Genomic DNA, 22,968 nt, shown 5'->3' with positions numbered 1-22,968 from the left:
TGTTTGAAACCCCACTCATTTTAATCAATTAAAAGTATCTATATTTTACTCCTTCCACCTACCTATTTACCCCTCCCATTTCATACCCCTCTCTATTAGAGAAGTAAATTTTCAAAACAGTAGTTGGTTTCAAGAGAAACAAATCATAGAAAAAAAATTGTTAGATACTTCACAAATTGGACACTAATGCTTAAAAAATTAAGCATATTCTCATTAATGAAATTCTTTTGTGATTATGCCAAGCATAATTTTAAAGAAACTATGAATCTCAATAGGTATTGCTAGATAAACTCCCTTTCAACATATTAATTAATTCCATTTAACAGACTGAATAGCACGAAGCATTATCATCATATCCAGTTGTCCATTCTCTGTGTAGGCCTGAGCACAAAGCAGTGAGACTCAAGTTTTGTACCTCACCGTCAACTTTGGTCTTCTGTGTCCAAATACTGAGTCATTGTGACAGGACAGTTTTGTTATTTTGAAGATATTAAACTGGATTCACAGAATCAGCTGATGAGCAGCTGATTGGATCTAAGATATCAGGAGTGGGTTGGAATACCCCATTCCAGCATTTCTTCAAGGTATTTAATGGTTAGCATGTTAAAAATGTCTTTGTACAGGTGTTTACAAGGCAAGGCTGAATGGCAGGTATGTGGCTCAGCTTCTGTGCCCTCAAGGACAGACTGAAGATTCCTTGTGTAAGTTCTAGCAAAGCACATTTAAAGATCATATGTAATCATTTGCTGCTCTTGTTGTGTTTATGCAAATGAACAGGATAAATTAAAAATGGACTTGATGCAGTCCCTTTAATGACAAGGAAGGTAATTTTAAGGAGAAAAATTGCAATTCAAGGAAAATCACAATGCTCAGTAGTAGACTATAAATTAGTGCAGCTAACTGTCTTCAAAGTTTATTTTCATTTAAAGTTTGTTTTCATTTGAAAGTTAAACTAGGTCTGTGACATCATCAAAGATGCTTAATTTACAGGCAAGAAGAATATCAAATGCTTTGCAACTGGGTGTCTTCCCAATAAGACAGTCTTGCAGATTTAGAGGCTGGTTTGTGGGTTATGTTGTGTAAATTAACATGTGTGTTCTGTTTTCATAGGGCATAAGCCTATGATCTCATTACCTGAGTGATTGTCTGTACATATAGGCCTCACTTAATCCTGCCTGCATCGCTGCCTCCTGAGACTCAATGGTTTGGCTGAACTAAGTGGTTGGGTTGGTGAAGTATGGGGTGGTCTGTAGGCTTCACTTTAAAATTGATTTCTCTTTTCTATCCTAATGGCTTGGACAGAAAGGGTCCAGAGGTCTGAGAGGGGGGAAACCTGAAATATTCCCCTCGGCCCAAACTAAGTATAGTGGGCAAAAGGGTTTTGGACAGGTGTCAGGTGTGACGTACCTTGCACACCTTCCTCCAAAGAAGTCTTTTTTTTTCCCTAATGTGGGACATTGAAAAATTAATCCCTGCCTTTTGTCATCTAGTGGTTATGGATTGAATGATGCCTTTTAACCCAGTTGCCAAATCTGTTGCCCCCAGAATACAACAAGGATGCCAGCCTGTTAAACCAAGCATGCCGTTGTCCAGGGACAGCCAACTGACCTGGAGTCTGCACGATCCCTCCCCATGTGGGAAGGCCACCCTCCCCTACATCCCCACTCTTATTAGGGTTTTCTGGACCCAAGGGTAGGTAGGACGACGACCATGTCCAGCTTGAAGCAGCTAGAGGAGTACAAGACCTTCGCCTATTGTGCTTTATAAGATTATAAAGGGTCTTAACTCTGAGAGGGAGGAATTATTACAGAGCAGCCCCCCAAAAGCCATAAATTAATTAATTAATTATTTTTTAAAGGGGGGGGATTCAGACCAGTTGAAATAAGGTAAAGGCACTAGACAAATAACATTTGTACCACTAATGGACATGGACAACAATGTGGGATTGATGTGGGGAAGTGGGAAAAGGAAAAAATTGGGACAACTGTAATAGCATAAACAATTTTTAAAAATTAATTTTAAAAAGTCTTTGTAAACAATGAATTGAGTAAAGTCTTTAGCGTGGGTGAGTGTATATATGTGTGTCTGTGTGTGTGTGTGTGTGTGTGTGTGTGAGATAAAGAAATGAAAATGATTCTGTCAGAAGAAAATAGTTAAAGTAAATGTACAATTTCATATGTTTATAAAAGAAAAGCATTATAAATCTTAAAATATTTACCTCTTTGAGTTCACCTTCAGTATTAAGAAATTCGGTAACTCCACTAATAAGTTTGGAATTCATAAATAATGCCTCTCCATACCTAAAAAGAGAAAAATAAGTCAATACAGGCAATAATTTAGAAATACTATTTCTTGGTCTCTCAAAACGTATTTGAAAAAATAACGATGGAAAACTTCCCTAACCTGGTGAAGGAAATATACATACATACAAGTCCAAGAAGCACAGGGAGTCCCAAACAAAATAAACCCCAGAAAGCCCACACCAATGCATCATAATTATAATGCAAAAAGAAAGAGAATCCTAAAAGCAGCAGATAAAAAGCCATGAGTTACCTACAAGCGACCTCCAATAAGACTGTCAGAAGATTTTTCAATAGAAACTTCGCAGGCCAGAAGGGACTAACAAGAAATATTCAAAGTGATGAAAAGCAAGTACCTACAATCAAGATGACTACCCATCAAGGCCATCATTTAGAATCAAAGAACGTATGAAGAGCTTCCCAGACAAGAAAAATTAAAGGAGTCCATTATCACCAAACCAGTATTACAAGAAACAGAGGATCTTCCTTAAGAAGAAGAAAAAATGATCAAAATATGAGTAATAAATGGCAAAAAATACATACCTATCAACAGTTGAATCTAAAAAAAAAAACAAACAAAGCAGAGCAGAAACAGACTCATAGATACAGAGAACATTTTGATGGTTGCCAGATGGGAGGGGGGTTGGGAGGATGGGTGAAAAGGTGAAAGGATTAAGAAGTAACAAATTGGTAGTTACAGATTATACACAGAGCTGTAAAGTACAGCATAGGGAATATATCAATAATATTCTAATAATTATGCATGATGATCACATAGTAAGTTATGTAATGTCTGATCACTGGTGTATACACCTAAAACTAAGATAATATTGTATGTCAACTATAATTGAAAAATAAAAACAAAATTAAAAAAAGAAATATCATAAAGATTTTTTAGAACCCTTCTCAAGGGTTCCATATGACAAGTGGTGTCTTGATGCCATTAAGATCTCTGAACATACAAGGTCATTTCTCCAGGGAGTCAGGGAGATGCAAAGAGCTGTGGTTATGAGACACCAGCAGATGACATATGATCTGGCTCACATTTTAAGAGAAATATGAGTAGTAGTATTTTTTTTAAAAAAAGAACCCTCTATAATTAGACACAAGAATTACTATTACATTTCCAATCCAAGGCCTGTGGAAGAACTATTTTAAAACTTGCCACTTTAAGGTAACCTATCTCACTAGGAAAAACAATCCCAACAGAGGAACAGGACTGCAAGACAGACCTGAGCATTGTCAGTATGTCACACAGATCCTTTGGTCTGGTCAGTCAAAATTGACATCAGCATTCTCATTTTCTCTGCTTAGAAACTGGGCCAAATTTCTCAAAAATGCTTAAAAAATATTAGCATTTTTTATGTGGAAATTAAAATAAAATATCAAGTCGTTCATTTGAATTGCATAATTCTTCTAACACAAGCATAATTACTTGACTCATGACCCAGTGCAAGAATTTTCATTTTATTGATTTGTCTATTCTCTGCTAAGGATACCTAACATAGGCTATCATATTCAGAACTAAGAAAAGTACACCAAAAATAAGTTTTTGGAAGCAAACGTCCAGCCACCCTCAGAAGATGTTTTCTAATGCTGCTCTTAACTTGTAGAACTTCACATAATTTAGCTTTTGAAGATTCAGTTTTCTCATCTGTAAAATGAGAGGACTAAACTGACTGACACAATTTTTTGTAATACTAACTTTGAACTAGTCCATGAGAAAGTTAGCTAAATAAAATAAATAGGCATCCAATAGTAATATGTGGTTAAAGAAATGGCCTACTGTGCAGGAATAAGAAGAATTGTTTTTCTAAGAGTTTTGCTTATACTCCACTTATAGTCATATAAAGATGAATAAGGCATAATCCTTTTATTGTAGGTATTACACTACTTGTATTGTGGTGATAATAAAATTATACACTTTGTTTAGAGGAGATCTCTTTTGCTGTGGGCTCTTGGGAAAGGATTCAAGGAGATGCTGGCATAGAGATTAAGTATGGAGTAGTTCTGAATATCAAGGAGGAAAGTAATTTTAGGCAGAGGACCAATATAAACAAACACAGGGAGGCATGAAACAACATGGCGTTTGTAGACAACTACAAGCATTTGGTATTAAGAGTGTATAAATTTTGAGGCTGGTGATAGCAAAACAAGAGGCCAAGTGGTAGGTCAGAGGACTTATTAGGGAGATTAGATTTTCAGTGTAACAGAGAACCATTGAAGGTTTTACATCACGGAAATATCACTTCTGCTTTTCAGAGGGATTCTTGGGACAAATGAAAAAGGCTAGTGTGTGTAGTGTGTGTGTGCAGTGGTGGCCATAATTATAGAGGCAGGGAGAGAAAAGAACTATTGTTAAAGAGTAGTGGTAAGAGGTAAGAACCTGCAGTAGGGCAGTGGTACCAGGAAAGGGAGGACTAATTCTGGAAACATTTAGGAATTGTTAAATTGATAAGACCTAAAGACTAATTGTTACATACAGCAAGGGAAAGAGGGAATCATATGTAGATTTCTAGGCATGTGGGTTGAGCAGTTGGTGAATAGCCATATTGTTTGCTGAGAAAAGGAAGAGATAAATGATGCATTTAGCTTTGACTGAGTTAGAGATACAGATTTGGGAGTGATTGAAACCATGAGAATAGATAGATGGCAACTAAAAAACAGGAAAAGTCTGCAGGGCATGAAGTCAGGAGAATTTTGGACAGCACCTTCGTGAACTCAAACATTCCAGTATTGCCAGAGGAGTAGGAGTAGGTGAAGACAATCCTATTTGTTAGATAAACACTGCCATATCTGTAGATATGCTAAAATCTTAATTCACCTTTCTACCTTTTGATTAGAGATCGTGGGCCCTTCAACACAAAATAGGTATATCAGGAACCAAACACTTTTTGGTAGGGGCTAAACTATATATGCATTACAATGAACTCTGATCTACAAAAGCACTCTCTAAAGAGGCTTTGTGTGTTGATAGATATTTAATAGTCCTTATAATAAAATGCTTGCATATATTAATTTCACCATGTGTCTAACTATTCATTATGCTATGTGCATAAAAGCAAAGCAAGTTCTAATCCTCCAACCATTCTAATTTCTGAGCTGAAAATGCAAAAAAAACAAAAACAAAAACAAAATAACAAGGTGCTTTCTGGGAATATCATTGCTTTCTGACAACAAAATATTTGGTGATAGAAATATGTTTCAATACTACAAATTCATTCAGGTTATACTTTTCATACCAGGACAACTAATAAAGGTGTACTTTGAAAAGCAAAGTTTATATACCAGTTATTAAGAAACAGAACAGCAGGTCTGCACACTGGGGACATTTAAGTTTGAGAACATGTAGCATTTACATGCTTTATAATAAATTTAATTTTTAAATACCATAGAGATTATCAGAGTATTACATTAATATTTATTATAATCTATTTAAATATATAAGAAAATATTTTCTAAAATTGAAGCTGAAGAACTCTCACCATGAAATAAGCTATCTCGGGAATGCATTTTATTGCAACTAGAATTATATAGTGATTCTAATGTTCTTTTTTTGTATCATGGTTTTATTTCAGGTGCTTTGTGATATTTATATTTAAAGGAAATATAAAACAACTCTACAGAAGTAAAGTTTTCTTGTTGTAGTACAATTATATCTGATTGATAAATCATTTTTTGTAAACACATTCAGGATATAGGGGTTTTATGATAATAATTCAACTTTGGACAATTTGATAGATTGCAAGGAAAATTACACTGCTAAACATTTTTACCCTCCGTATTTCTATACATTATTACAGTTATCAGTATTTAATAAATTAATAATATAGAATTGTTCAAATAAATTTTGGTTCAATAGGTGTGGCAAGATGCATCTTGGTTGACTTTTAAAAAATCTAACTCTATTATCTGGACCTTGGTTCTAATATAAAATGTTGGGCTTTTCTCTCTCATATGTCACCTTTAATTTACTCACTCCAATATGAATGATTGAACTTTTATATCTACCTGGTATTTAATATCTTCCACTTATCTCTGAAAAACTTCCAGGCTAGGTCCCGACCGTGTGGGTTTCGAGCCACATGGATTATCACATCGATTGCATCTTGGTCCAGCACCACCTCAGAGTTCAGTGACAGATTTAGAAGCCTTTAAAGAAATAATTGTGGAGAAACTTTTAGTCAATGACTTAAATATTTTTTTTAATTACAAAAATTACATGATATAATTTATCATATTCTTCAAGAAAAAAAGTCCAGTGTAAACTTTACTAATACCAGCTAGTCAATAGAATAACTTTCTGGTTATAAAAAAGGAGAAAGATTAAGCTCACAGTATATTCAATACATTAATTAAATTCTGAAAAAATCTTGTGAGTGCAGAAGTCACAATTCTGGTTTGATGATGCAAACTTACTTTTAAAATACTTTTAGTAAACACTTTTTTATGTTGAAATATTTCCTTACATATATAAATAAAAATATGTTTAAAAATCAGTTAGAAACAAAGTATATCTTTCGAGTCAGTTGAAACATACTTTAGTTATGTTTTCCTTAGTTCTAGGAATACAGATTTTATAGTAACTAGAAATATATTCAAGGAAATAGAAACAATTTTAGAACAGCTTAACAAAGAATATTTTATTAAACTTTTATTTATTAATTTTAGAGAGAATGGAGGGGGAGAGAGAGAAACATTGATTTGTTGTTCCACTTATTTATGCATTCATTGGTTGATTCTTGTATATGCCCTGACCAGGGATTAAACCCACAGCCTTGGCATATCTGGATGATGTTCTAACCAACTGAGATGCCTGGCCAGGGCAAGAATACTTTCATTACACAAATATGTTTAGAACATTAATTGACCCACCTATTTAATAAATTCCTGTCATCACTGCAAGTTAAGGCTTCCAATAATATTTTCTTCTCAGAAACGGCTGTGGTGGAGTGGAATTTCATCCATATGAATTCCCAGACATCCTCATCTAGCAGTGAAACTCCTGTACAGTAGACGATGTCTCTAACATTCAGTGGTATTCTAAAGAAGAAGCAACACATGGTGGTTTTCTGTTAACTAAATGCTTCATAGTACTGAAAATAAAGATGGATGTTGCTTCATGGCAGTCAGTTTTGAAAAAGATGATTTTGTTAATTAGAGTTTATCTGACCAAGACTAAAACTATACAATAACATTATTCAAAAATATTGGTGACTGAATGAATAAAATAATTAATGTATTTTACTTAAAGGTAGTTTTGAATGAAATTTTTTTCTACTCTTGAAACTATCTTTAAATAAAAATTGGAACACAAAAGCTTAAGAAACCAATAAAATAAAGTGCTTTATTTTTCTACCAACATTAACAGACTTATCAACCAAAGATTTTTCTCTCATAATTGGTAGACTCAAGAATGACAAACAAGCATTGATTCAAAAGATTGACTGACTAATTTGGATTAAACAGAAACATTTTTTCCTAAATCCTTAGATAATTTTTAAAAATTATTGTTCTCAGATAACTCTCCAAATTTTGGAACCTAAAAGATTATGAATATAGATAATAAACAAATAAATTATGTTTTAAATTTTGAGAAAATAAGTTCTTTTTTTTATTTACAAAGGTTAAAAAATACACTAAAGTTGTCTTTGACGCCAAAATACAGTGGGAAACTGTTAGTGGATTTAATCAATCTTGGTTATTTATAACTTCTAAATTCTCATATGTACTTTGCCATAGCAATTTTTTACTAAGTATTCTTCTTTCACGTTTTAATATAGGAGGTCTGCCTGGAAAAGGTTCAGCAATTATAATGAGAACACTTGTGTGACATTATGTAACCTGGCAGCCAAGGAGAGTGGACTGGAATGCACATGCGTTAAAAATGATGACTTCACTGTACTAGTCAGTGGGGGCGGTAGACGCTATTGAGTGAGCATGTGTACTGTGTGGCCATTGCATTCAATATGACTGAGAGAGTAGAGCAATGAATCTGCATCAAATTTTATGTTAAACTTAAACATTTCTCCATGGAAACTATTTGGATGATTCAGCTATGGGCAACTGGTGACTGGCAGCTTTAGCACAACAATGCACCTCGTTGTGCATCACATCTTGTACAGCATTTTGGTGAAACATCAAATCAATCATGTGATTCAGCCCCCCTAACAGCCCACATTTGGCACCCTCTGACTTCTGGCTTTTCCCAAAACTAAAATCACCTTTGAAACGTAAGAGATTTCAGACCATTGGTAAGATTCAGGAAAATATGATGGGGCAGCTGATGGTGATTGGGAGAACAGTGATGTCCCAAGGTGCCTACTTCGAAGGGGACTGAGGTGTCATTGTCCTATGTACAATGTTTCTTGTATCTTCTTCAATAATGGCTGTATTTTTAATATTACATGACTTGATACCTTCTGGATAAACCTTGTATACCCCACATTTTAAAAATTCAGTTCTCTGAAAGAATACTCCAATACTTTAAAGAAGTTAAAATGCATATCTGTTTTGTGCACTATTCAGTAATCTATTATTAAAACTTCTCATTTATAAATTGAATGTAGTTAATAACAAGTGATTTCTATGGATAATAAGATGAAACAATCCTTTCTAAAGATTTAGGTTGATGGTTAAAATAGTGCTATGGTTAAAGAAGTATCTGGTGAAAGGAGAAAGTGTCTGTATGACTATCAGTAGAATGATCTTCATCTTGTTTTGTTAAGCAGCTGAGTAGGGCTCCATCCAGATTATTGAGGATTGTGTATCAGGATACCAGATCAGTAAAGTTGTTAGAAGTATCATACAAAATTCATGGTTCCCAGAATTAGCTAAAGTGGTATTACTCTGTCTCTTCCTGCATGTAATTAAAGTTTGGAAAAAAAGTTACTTTAACTTTGCTGACTGATGCCTTTATTCTCTTTCTTTGTTTGTTTGTTTAATTGATTTTTTTTAAAAAACAAAAGTAATAGAGACATCAGAAGAAACCAGCAAAGACCTTCACATCTTTTCCTCTTTTCCCTCTTAGCCCTAGCCCCCCTTAAAGAAAGCACCAACAATAGTCTCCCAATGGTTGGAGAAACCTTATGCTTCCTGCTCTATATATCACTTGCTTGCCACACAGCACACCTGAAAGTGCCTAGGATAAAACACTGCCACCACATTTTGAAGACTGTATCAATCCTGGTAAATACAACATAAAATTACAAAGAGGCCTCCATGTTCACTAACTGCAATAAGAAAGCTAAAACATCTAGTCTTTCTCTAAAGCAACAGCTAGAAAATTTTTCTTCCAAAAATTGCAGGCTACAGAGCACAACACTGTATTATTTTCATGACTTTGTCAAAGAAATCAATACAATATTTACAAGAAATAATAATAAAATGTCTACTATAATCATCAAGTCACCAACCACTGCGTATTTTCTTAATATTAGACCTAAGAGTAACAGTTTACTTTCTAATTGAAATTCATTAAGCTAGTAAAATATCAGAGAGAGCCAGAGAAAGTGTAGGAATAGAACCCATTGATTTAGGTTGGCTACCACTTATGAAACTAGTCTCAAGCAGAAATGGTTTCAAGTAGAAAAGGCATACAGAAATATTAAAAAGGCGAAAGAAAAAAGAAAACATTAAACTATGTTCATTAGAAATAACTTGAATGCCATATACTATAGTTACTAGCAACAGTCCATATGCTTGTTACTCAGCAGCTGTTACTGGCTGCTGCTGAACTGTATAAGATGCATATGTAAATGAATAAATGAGTGGACAGTGCAAAGCCTGGGACATTGGCTAAAGGGGCATCAGAGGTAGAAAATAACACTTCTCTGCAATACTATGTTTCGTTACACATTTTAACTTATCTAGTCTGTATAATAATATGAGATCTCTATTATAAACTCCGTTTTGAGAGAGGGTATACTGCCCTGTAGCAACTATATACTAAGTTGAGAACCAGGATATTCTGTACATGAAAGTCATTCTTATTTACATCAGGTTAGAGATGGCTAATAACAATGAAAATAAAATATATTAATTTCTATTAGTAGTAATAATCAGATAATTGTCAATGAATTCTGATTTTTGTTGTTTAATAAAACACTATCTGACAAAAAGTAAAAACAAGAAAAACTTTAAATTAAAAAATAGTATATCCTTTATGAAAGTACTACCACCAACCCCTGGACCTACCCAATGGATTGCCAAGTATACCAATGCATCCAACCTATAATTCTCATAGTACCGAACTGGCTGCAGATGTCACCTCTAACCTCTTTTTTAATTATTTCTTGTACACAGCTTAATCAGTCATCTTTGAGACTTATTCAATGTTGGCAAGACTGTTTTTCCAAGAATAGGTATCTATTCTGTTCACGGAAGTGATCCTTGTTAAAATGCCACCTGTGGGACACTGATAGAGGCTAGCTGTGTATTTAAGAACATACACAGAGCGAGGAAAAGAAATACTGAAAGGGAGCACAGCAATAAAGTGTTGAATGAAATGACAGACAGAGCATTTTGAAAGAATCTCACAAAAATTGCTCTGGACAAAGGAAGTCTTTGAAAGCAAAGCTGCCCAGAATAGGGGCAGATTCCATACCTGAAGCTGCACCCACGAATGAAGAGAAAGACCACACAATTTGGATGTGATCTGCAAGATGCTGCAGGTCAAGTTGCCCGTTTGTCAGTGGCTGTCCTTCTGTGCATAGCAGGTGTATCAAATTTGATTACCATGAAAATGAGACATACATATGTGATTGCCCATTGAAAAAGAGACTTTAGTCTGTGCTACGAATCCCCTCACTCTCAGGAAAGAAAGGGCTCTATTAGCAGATGCTAGGAGGTTTGCATTGCTTACGGCTAATAAAGCTCCTTAAAAGAGGAAGGACAGAGCTGGTTAGTCAGAGAAGAATACCTCTTAAGTTTTCCTAGCATCTCTTTCCACCTCATTAACCCCTCATCTTCCTAATCCACCCATCAGATAAAGAATCAATGTATAATTCAAAGATTATTTGTACTCCTCACTGAGAATAAAACAAAATCTGTGAGTGCAGCATTTGCCAAGGGCCCTTGGTTCTCAATGATTTCCTTTGTTAATGAAACCCCCCTTTGTTGCTAAATTTGTAAAGATGTTCTAATAACATTTTAGCAAAATAATTGCTCTGGGGACAGTTTAAGATCTCATTGTATAAACCAAAGTCATTAGGAACAAATGAAAAAGCTCATTTGTTTGTAAAGCATGAGCTGGTAAGCCCACAGAACCCATAGTTATGATCGGTACAAATGAGTCCTGTGAGATTCTTGATGTCAGGATTGCAGGGAGAGTGGGCCCCTTCTCAAGAACATGGAGCCTGTTTATGAAAATGTGAACATCCCCACGGTCATTTCTATTTAACTGCTGTCTCGGAAGTAAACCATCTCATGGAATTTTATCATCTAGGAAGGAAAGATGTGCTTGTTTTCCTCCAGGTATAGTATACATCATACATACAAGCAGGGAGCTCGTCTTTTCTAGCTGCCTTTATATGAGATAAATGGGGTAGTGCTTAGCCAAAAGGAAGTGTCTTTATTTTAGTTTTCTTCCCTAGGATACTAATATTGCAGAAACGAATAGCTAATTAGTGTAACTTCTACTATATTTTACATTTTGTTCTCTATTTGAATAGGATCATGACAGAATTCATTTGTATGAACAAGTTTTAAAGCATAAAAGTTCATTATATCATTGTAAAATAATTTATTTTTGTATTTTGGTGATAAGTTTAACCTGTTTTACCTTGACAAAAGCAAGTGCCTAAAACTTAAATGTTTGGGGTAGAAGTCAAAAGAAAGTAAATAGAAAAATAAAGGCATACATATTTTAGAAAAAATTTTTACTGAGTTAAATAATAATGGTGAAATGGAACTAATATTTTAAATCATAGTAAACTGGTATTTTAGTTATTAAAAGGAAAATGGTGAAGTAGATTGATAAATTAAGATAAGTAATAAGAAAAATTTCCAACTCACAACGATCAACAACTGAATCTAAAAAATAAAAACAAAATCCAACTAAGCAAACCAAAATAGGAACAGAATCATAAGTATGGAGAGCATTTGAAGGGAGAGGGGGAGAAATGGGGAAATGGTGCAGGGATTGAGAAGCATAATCGGTTGGTACAAAATGGACAGGGGGAAGTTAAGAATAATATAGAAAAGGGTGAAGCCAAAGAACTTATATGCATGACCCATGGACATGAACTAAGGGGGGTGGGACTGCAGGAGAGAAGGAGGGTACTGGGCAGAGGGGAGCAAAGGGGGAAAAAATGGAACTACTGTAACAACATATTCAATAAAATATACTTTTTTTAAAAAGAAAAAAATTTTCCAAATATTTTGCTATGAGAATTTTTGTTGCTGCATTGTTTTTTAAGGTAAAATATCAGGGTTCATCTAAAATAATGAGACTGTTTTAAGATAAAAATAGCAGCTATGAATGATATCACAGATTAATATTCAATAACATGGTAAATATATTATTTAACATAATTAAGTATATTGTTAAAGACAATATAATATGTATATAATATTCAATACAATTGTGTTATGTTTTTCAAAAACATAATATGCATAATATGCATGTTAGAAAGAGAGACAGAGTATAAACAAGAGAATATTAGCAGCATTTGCTTCTGAGTTTGGGGATTATAGATCATTAGCCTTTGCTTTCATAACTCATATATTTCAAATTTAATAATTTAATAACTTATTATTTTGGAAATAAGTAAATGTATAATTCCATTTGTAAAAAGAAGATTCTCTTATTATTGAAATAAAATAATTTCAATATACAAATATGCTATTGAATAAGGTGTAGAAATAATTCTGATGATACACTTAAAATATCTCCCAAAGGAAACTATTATTTGTCAAAGAAAAAAAAAAATTCACACTATTTTAAAATATAAATTTTGGCCAATAACTGCCTGTTGGACTGGGCAAGCCAAGGTCATTGTTTTGGACTTAATTTTTCGTCCTAATTGGATAAGGCCAAAGTACATGTGTTCTAAGGTCCCTCTCTGTTCTGTTAGTACAAGATTTTTTTTTATTAGCAATTATATTAACATTGAAATGTGGTTTTAATTATTTTCAAAGACAATGAGAAAAATTTCAAATTACTAGCCTCTATAAGAGCACGTCTTTCTTTCAGCGGCACTATACATGCCATTGATATAGACTGTGGTCTACCATTTCATTAATTTTAATTAATTTGCAGTTAATTAATTTGAAAGATTGTTTTCCTAATCTAACTAGAAATTAAAAGACAGGTTTGGTTCAGGCTTCCTCGCCAACACTGTAAATCTCGTCCTGCCTTACAGGTACTAATACTCTTCTTCCAGGGCAGACAATCCATGAAGTTAACAGACCAGACTCTGTTATAGCGTCCCCTACTGTTGTCTCTCATTCTATCTCCATTCCTTAGACCCTTGGCTTCTGCTAAGAAAGGCACCTTGAATAAAACAAAGTTATTGAGAAGGAATGTGTGACTTTTTGCACTTAGGTGTCAAGTGTCCTTATCTGGAAAATGGGGATAATAATTCCTTACATGTATTACAATGATTAAATGAGATCATATTTATCCAGTGCTTGGTACAATGCCTATTTCACATCAAAGGCTCAGTATGGGCTTTACCAAAATGCTGTGCATAGCCAAGTGCAAGGGACAAAGAAAATTGTCTCAGTGTGTGGTAATGACATTCCTCCTCCTCATTATTTTTATTACTATTTTTATTAGGATGAAATGACAGCAAATATTCCTACATTTTCTAAACGAGTACTAGGCTAAAAGAAAAGTAGAAATAAAGTTTTTAAGCTCACTAAAAGTGAATGAGTAATTATAAAAATTAGACTGACAATACATCTCAAGTTTAAGGCATTACAATAAAATACTCTTTTATAATCCCACCTAATTATATTAGTATATTTGTCAATCAAATATACCACTGATTCAACATAAAAACCCTGGCAACCAGAAGAAACACTGTTCCTTGATATCTCTGCAATGGCCCTCGCAAAGGAGGAACAGAATGCCATGTGAAATGCGCAGTGACCAGGGGAAAGGGCACTAGAGGAGGGTGCTGTGAGCTAGGCACTGACAGGCAGCAGGCTGAGCTGCCATGATCCTACGGAGTCCTCTCAGCAGAGCCAATAGCGGTTGTTTATGCCCATCAAAACTTAAGCATAGCCGAAAGAAATACTAAAGTCTCTGATTAATAGAAAAAGCAGTTCAAAACTGGTCTGTACAGCACTTCAGAGCTCAAAATATAGAGTTGGGGAAACCTGGTGGAGAATAGACCAACTACATTTAAAACTACTGTTCTGAAATGATATTCAATACCTCTTCATATTTTCATTTTGCATATTTGCAAAGAGGCATATACTTTTCTCTTTATATGGAATGAAAAAAGGACTGCTGAGAAGGGGGGGTGGTGATTTTTAACCCTTAATATCCCTAAAACATCAAAAGATTATATTTTAAAATAACTACACTACTTCAGAATGGCTTTTATAATTAAAATACATATACTTCAAATGGGATGTTCATTTTAGGTATGCTGAAATTATATGAAATTATATTTTAAACTTGTAAGTCCCATGTATAAGCAGCTATTATTTTTACTGGGTGGGAAGGGAGAAGGATGATAAAGGCAAAGTACCAGGGCTATCAGACCACTTTATAAATATAATGGCTAAGACACAAGAAGATAGGAAACCAAGTAATCCAGAGAACATCAAAAAGAAGAAGACAAACAGGAGACATTAAAGAAAAGGTAGAAGCAAAGAAAGAACACAAGTGATAAATGTACAGAGAAGCCCCAAAATCCAGAGTGATGATGACAATGACAGGCATGACAAAGATTTACAAAAATGTGAAGGGAGGGGAGCAAACAATTAGAGAAGAATTTGTGACTGACCTAAAAATTGTTTTGTCTTGGATTATAAATACATTCTATTGAAAAGCCTAGGCCATTGTTATTTAAAATTTCACAACACAGAACACTTATGATATCCAAAATCAATTATACCCCAAAAGAGCTTCACAAAATCAAAATGCTTTATAACAAAAGTAAAAAATTGAGATATCTATGATGACTCACTCTAAAACAGTGAGCAGTGGGGTACTAGTGTAAATATCTCTGAGAATATAACATAATTCAAAATCAAGGAGGTATACAATGGTAGTAGAAATTGTGAAATAGCCGATAAATTGCCCTATTTATAAATGCATGTTAAAAATGAAATAAACTGTTTCCTGATCATTGCGTGTCTATTATCCATGACTTAAAAAATTTGCTCTATCCTGATCCATGAATATTTAATCTTCTTCACTCAGCTCTAGTCAAAGCACTGTAAATCTAAATACTTGTTGCGATATGAGATATAATGTGTGTGTGTGTGTGCGTGTGTCTGAACTACAATACTTAGGAATCAGTACTTTAAGTTGACTATTAAGATAACAAAGAGGCATAGATAATACATAGAACAGACTGATAGCTGTTAAAGGGGTGTGGTGAGGGGAGGGGATGAAAGGAGGTGGAGAGATTAGCCAAAGAACTTATATACATAACCCATAGACACAGAAAACAGTGTGTGATGAGCAGAGGGAAAAGTGTGTGAAGCTGGGTGGAGGTGGGCAAAGGAAAGGAAAATGAGAACATCTGTAATAGTGTCAACAATAAATATAAAGTTAAAAAAATAAAAAAAATTAAAGAGGACTTCCGGCCAAGATGGAGGCTTAGACGGACACGCTAGGTCTCCCTCAACAACTATAGAGGAATACAACTACTTCAAAACAAAGGATAACTAGAAATTCCAGAAAATAAAACTACACGGAAGCCCAACATATGAAGTTATAAACCAGCGGTGCCATTTGGGCAGGTAAGAGTTAAAGAGGGCAGCGCTGTTTGCGGAGCGGCGGGCGGGGCGGCGAAAAATCCCGGAGGCAATCAAGGCCCTGGCAGTGCGAGACCCCGGCGCTGGGGAAAGCAGCCACCGCATCGCCTTGAACAGTGAGGCCCAGGGGGGCGGGAGGACGGATCCCGGTCTCCTAGCTGAATAACTGTGTGAATCCATCTTGGACCCCCGCCCCCAAAGAAAGCACCACAGGGCTGCGAAATAGGTCGCAGACAGGCACTGGTCGCTAATTTGTGACGCGTACACAGGCACCGCCCCGGACAGCCAGCCCAGGAAAACAAAACGCATCTGTCAAAATGTGGCAGACAAATATAGAGATCCCGGTGGCACAACTCACCAGACAGCAGAGAGAGAATCTGACAGATGAACAGATAAGAAACCTGTCAGAGGCTCAGTTCTGGGCCATTGTTATCAGGTGGCTTACAGAATTCACAAAAGAGCAGGAAAAAGATATGAAAGAAGCGAAAAACTTTCATAACGAAAGGAACAAAACCACATACGAGACAGATGGTGAGGAATCCAGAGTTCATTTCAACAAACTGGAATATGGAGAAGGAACAAGCAGTCAACCAATGCAGCGAGAGGAAATAGGAAGCAACAATGAGAGGATCAGAAACCTCTGGGACAGCTATAAAAGGCCCAACATAAGAATCATTGGTTTGCCAGAGAATGAGGAAGATGAACTAGAACTTGAAAAATTGAGTGAAAATATAATAAAGGAGAACTTCCCAGACTTGGGGAAGGGAATAAACATGCAGGTCCAGGAAGCAAGGAGAGTTCCCAAGAGACTGGACCCAGGGAGAACCACTCCAAGACACATTATAATCAAAATGTCAAAAATTAAGGATAAGGAGAGAATCTTAAAAGCAGCAAGAGAGAAGAAAAGAATTATGTACAAAGGGGTCCCAATTAGACTATCAGCTGACTTCTCAAGGGAAACACTACAGGCAAGAAGGGACTGGCAAGAAATATTCAAAGTAATGAAAATCCAAAACCTACAACCACGAATACTCTATCCAGCGAAATTGTCATTCAGAATAGAAGGACAGAGAAAGTGTTTCCAGGACAAAATAAAACTGAAAGAGTTCATTAGATCCAAACCACTGTTATATGAGATGTTAAAGGGACTGGTTTAAAAAACAGAAGCTAGGGAGATGAAACAAAGGCAAACGAAACAGGCAATGAGAGTGGAAAAGGAACTGTGGGTAAGGGAAGCATAGTGGGGGGAGGTCAACAGGGAGGGGGAGTGGGGAGAGGGAGGGAGATGATATAGGAATTGGGGATCATGGTAGGAGGGAATGGAATAGACGGAGAGAGATTGGGAGGAACTGTATGCACAACTAATGGACATAATCTAAAAGGGGGGGACAACTGGAGGGAGGGGGGCCACCGGGTGGAGGGGAGCAGAGGGAAGGGAAATTGGCACAAATGTAATATTTTAATCAATAAAACACATTAAATCTGAAAAAGAAAATTAAAGAGAATAATAGGAATAGCATATCAGTTACAATAGAAAATCCATAAGCACTTGCTCTCATTCAAGTCATAACCCAGGCAGGAATGTTCACAAAAACTCCATTGGATGCCATTGGGTCCCACCTCAGCAAAAGAACTCCTGTTGCTTAGTATACTTTATAGCAACAGTCATTGTCCTTTGTGTTTCTTATGCAAAGGTTTTAAATTACATAGATTTATTGTATCTACCAAAGCACTACATTTATGAATGTGAGGGCACAGGGCAAGTGTGGTTTACCTTCATTTCCTATGCACTGTCAAGATTACTGAGGTTCCTACCACAAGAAACAAGAAAAATCTCAAATAAACAATCTAACTTTACACTTAAAGGAACTAGAAAAGGAACAAGAAACAAAGCCCAAAATGAATATAAGAAAAAAATAATAAAAGATTGGAGCAAAAATAAAATAGAGTCTAAACAAATAATAATACAAAAGATCAATGAAACCAAGAAGTAATTTTTGAAAAGGTGAACAAGATTGACAAACCTTTAACCAGACTCATGAAGAAAAGAAGAGAGAGCTCAGAAATAAACCCATGCCTTATCAAAAGAGGCTAGAACATAAAATGCAGTTAAGATTGTCTATTCAATAAATGGTGTTAGGAAATTGAACAGATACATGCCAAATATTTTGAAATTAGACCACCTTCTTACTCCATACACAAGAATAAACAAAAATGGATTAAAGACTTAAATGTATAACTCAAAACCATAAAAATCTTAAAAGGAAATCTATAGACATTTCTCATAGCAATATTTGTTCTGATATGTCTCAGGCAAGAGAAACAAAAGAAAAAATCAAAGGGGACTACATCAACCTAAAAAAATTTTGCACAGCAAAGGAAACCATCAACAAAATGAAAAAGACAATCCACTGAATGGTGAACAATATTCAAGCAATGATACACTGATAGTTAATATTCAAAATTTATCAAGAACTCATACAACTCAACACTAAAAACAAAACAAATAAATAATACACTTAAAAAATGGGCAAAGGACCTGAATAGACACTTCTCCAAAGAGTATATACAGATAGCCAATAGACATATGAAAAAATGCTCAACCCCATTAATCATCAGAGGAATCCAAATTAAAACCACAATGAGATATCACCTCACACCTGTCAGAATTGTTACCAACAAACAAGTGCTGGTGAGAATCTGGAGAAAGGGAAACCCTTTTGTACTTTTGGCAGGACTACAGACTGTTGCAAACACTGTGGAAAACAGTATGGAGTTTCCTCAAAAAATTAAAAATAGAACTGCATTATAACCCAATGATTTAACTTCTGGAAATATATTAGAAGAAACCTGAAATTCTGATTTAAAAGAATATATGCACTCCTATGATCATTTCAGTGTTATTTACAATGGCCAATAATTAGAAGCTGCCCAGGTGCCCATCAGTAGATGAGGGGGAAAAAAAAGCTCTGGTACATTTACACAGTGGAATACTATTCAGCAGTAAAAAGCAAGAAAATCTTACCTTTGCGACAGCACAGATGGATCTGGAGAGTATTATGCTAAGTGAAATAAGCCAGTCAGAGAAAGACAAATACCATACGATGTTACTTATATGTGGAATCTAATTGACAAAATAAACAAAATATAAAGACTCACAGATACAGAAAAAAGACTGATGGCTCTGAGAAGGGAGGGGCTTGGGAGGCTGTATGAAAAAGGTGAAAGTATTAAGTAAAAAGAAAAGCTGATAGACACAGACAACAGTATGATGATTACCAACAGGAAAGGGGAGTCGGGGGAGGTAGAAGTGGGTAAAGGGTGGCTAAATGGTAATGGAAGAAAAGGACTTTGGGTGGTGAACACAATACAATACACAGATGAGGTATTCATGAACTGTACACCTGAAACCTATATAATTTAATTAACCAATGTCACTCCAATAAATTCAATAAAAGTTTTTTAAAAAGGTTAATGAGGTTAAGAGGCTGATTCTCCAGCCTGGGAAGAATTAACTATAACAATTTAGTTAATTATTTAATTATAACCACTTTGCTTCCATGAGTAGGTATTAAGTAATGTAATTTTCACTTGAAAGTCTTCCAACTAAAAATAGATTTTATTTTTTCCAAAGTAGGTTTTACCCTTTAGGTGTGTGTATCTGTTTGTGTGCATGTGTCTGTGTCTATATATTAATCAATGTGCAGTTCTTTATTTTTTATAGTTTTAACTGACAGGTTCACTATACAAGAAAAAGGTGTGCTTTTTAAAAAGCGAAGTGTTCTTATTCATATCAAACCCTAGATGTTTCTATGGATTCACTGAAACATACTTTGACCACCCCACCCTTGCCCCCATGAGAAAGCAGTCAAACTCATACATATTTTTCAAGGGAAAAGGATAGATATAATTAAATTTTGTAATTTAATTTGTTAATTAATAATAGTTTTTTTTTTCTTTTTTATTTTTTTTTTATTTTGGTTTTTCAATTACAGTTGTCCCTTTTTCCCCTAATTTCTCTCCCCCACCCAACCCACCCTCTCTCCCGCAATCATATCCCTCCCCGTTGTCCATGTCCATGAGTCTTTTATACGGGTTCTTTGACTAATCCCTTCCCTTACTTATCCCCCTTCTCTCCCTCTCCCCTCCCCCCTATTGACTGCTATTCTGCTCTTTGTTCTATTTAGTTCCTTTGTTTGTGTTGTTCTTTAGTTTCCTGTATTAGGTGATATCATATGGTATTTTTCTTTCTTTGCCTGGCTTATTTCACTAAGCATAATTCTCTCTAGTTCCATCCACGTTGTTGCAAATGGCAGGAGTTCCTTCTTTCTTTAAGAATCTAGTCTTGTTATATAAGAAAAAAAAAATTTGAAAAATCAACCAGTCTGGGTTTTGGTGACAAGGGGAATGGCAAGAGTGCATGAAAAGTTCCAAAGTAATCTTTAGAAGGCATATTTTTCATTGGGATGTGATATAACTGAGAAAAATAAATACTGTTATTGCCAATAAATTATAAGTTATCAGTTCTTTCTCACCTTCAGATATTTTGAGATATATACACACACACACATACAGGTGGGCAAAAGTAGGTTTACAGATATGAGTATCCAAAAGTTTATTCTTGTATCATTATTTATGAATTAGTGTATTATTTGCTACATAAACAACTGTAAACCTACTTTTGCCCATCCCTGTATATGTCACAAAACAATATTTGATGCTTACGGGACATTTTTTATCAACATTTTCACAATGTTAAGTAAATGTTATCACACTATCATTAGAAAGAAGACAAATTATTTTCACTTTCTTTTGATGTAGAAATTATATATAAACAATCAGCCCTAAGTCTTAATCATAAGAGGAAGAATAAAAAGGAAATGTTGATGCTGCTGAATGAATCTCAGTGCTAATAGCAATGCTTACATTATTTTGGGAAAACATGGAGGTAATTTCTTCTTTATAGAGGTTGGCAGTAGTTATAATAAACCTTATACTCCTTTAATCTGAATTTATCAGTGTAATCTACTACCCGTAAGTAAGTAAAAATCTTTTGTAAACTTCAATATTTTTGTTGGTGCTCAGCTCTGGCTTAGTGACTAATTGTGTTTTCTATTGTAAGTTTAATCAGCATTACTCCCTGCATTATCCATGTAAACCTATATTCACTTAGCACTTGTACAATGACAAACAGGCAGTTAAAAGACAGCTATTCTATAATCAACAGGCATCATATATTTTCATAAATGACACAAATGTTCAATAGTCTTATGCTTGAAATTGGTATCATATTAGGAAAACAATATTAACATGGCAGAAAAATTATCATTAGCAGAAATAAGAGAAAAGCCAATTATACTGAAAAGGAAAAGAAATTAAATGAAATCAGGTCACCTTCAAAAGCAAACTTCTGTAAAAATTACAACACCTTGAGAAAATACTATTGACCATTTGCCTTTATGCATAGCTACTAATATAATTTTTTTTAAGTAAAATGTCAGGAAAAAAGCCAAATGTTCTGGGAAAAGAAAAATAAGTATATAATAATTTCTGCATTGTAAATTAGAATTTAAAAGCATTAATGCATGTACATTACAAACTAAATGTGACAATAAAAAATAAAGAGAAATATGCACTTACTGGAGTTATATTAGCTTTTGAAGCAATTACTGTCCCTGCTACAACAGAAGTAAATTAAAGATACATCTAGATTAGTTAGTGTCTCAATAGGACATTCAATCAAATATTTACCCCAGAATGGGCTGAACTGAGTAACATGCATTGACTTCTCCAAATGGTAAGGAAAATTGGTACTTTGAGTGTGATTCCAGAGAAGCTTAAGGAGAAGAGAGATAATAAAGCCCTCTTTCATGTGCAGGTGTAGACATTACTTAAGTAATCTTTTATGTATTTATTTTCTATTTTATATTTGTTTCAGGTTACAGCATAGTGGTTAGACAATTATATAATTTATGAAAAAATCCCCCTGGTAATTCTAGCACCATACATAATTATTATAATATTATTCACTATATTCTCTAGGCTCTACTTTACATCCCCACAAGTAATCTTAATATATGACCTCTACTAATGCCCTGGCTGGTGTGGTTCAGTGGATTGAGCACCAGCCTGTGAACTGAAAGGTCACTGGTTCGATTCCCAGTCAGGGCACATGCCTGGGTTGTGGGCCAGGTCCTCAGTTGGGGGCACGCAAGAGACAACCACACATTGATGTTTCTCTTCCTCTCTTTCTCCCTCCCTTTCATTCTCTCTAAAAATAAATAAAAATAAAATCTTTAAATATATGTGTGTGTGTGTGTGTGTGTGTGTGTATCTACCTCTACTAACGCAAATATTGTCAGGTAGTCATTACTGGTTATGAAAAAAGATTTTCAATTTGACAGAGAAATTCACAATATGATGAATTCAAATAGCAAGCACACTTACTACATTTCATATATTCACTTTGTTTCATATAGCTTTTCCAAAACACTTCTGTTTGGTACCAAACTCCAATCTCAGAAGTGAGATTCCCTAAAACTTTGATGAAGGAACGTAACCAGTTAACAGGGATTTTTTTTTTTCTTCTCTCTTTTCAGGGAAAAAAATGATCAACTATAAAAGTATTTTCTTTTTTACAAAACTTCCAAAGGTTGCTCTTGGATCAGTACAGATTCTTCCCAATCTGCTGAACTTTTTGAAAGTAGCAAGATTTTAATATTGAGAAATG

The 22,968-nt window shown here is 34.8% G+C and overlaps 1 protein-coding gene across 1 annotated transcript in view; it reads right to left on the bottom strand.

The window, feature by feature from the left end:
* The window catches only part of TRHDE (thyrotropin releasing hormone degrading enzyme), a 396,580-nt gene that overhangs the window by 4,690 nt on the left and 368,922 nt on the right, over positions 1-22,968 (bottom strand). Inside the window, exons 16-18 of the mRNA XM_090275652.1 lie at positions 7,176-7,343; positions 6,312-6,452; positions 2,219-2,300 (exon numbers count right to left, since the gene is read on the bottom strand). Of these exons, the coding sequence (XP_090131778.1) occupies positions 2,219-2,300; positions 6,312-6,452; positions 7,176-7,343 (391 nt within the window). The remainder of the gene's footprint in view (positions 1-2,218; positions 2,301-6,311; positions 6,453-7,175; positions 7,344-22,968) is intronic.

This window comes from Furipterus horrens, unplaced genomic scaffold (assembly GCF_987537825.1).
Source record: "Furipterus horrens unplaced genomic scaffold, mFurHor1.1.pri manual_scaffold_4, whole genome shotgun sequence".
NCBI classification, from domain to species: Eukaryota; Metazoa; Chordata; class Mammalia; order Chiroptera; family Furipteridae; genus Furipterus; species Furipterus horrens.
Note: the sequence above shows the minus strand (reverse complement) of the source record. Positions and strands in the feature narration are given on the sequence as shown.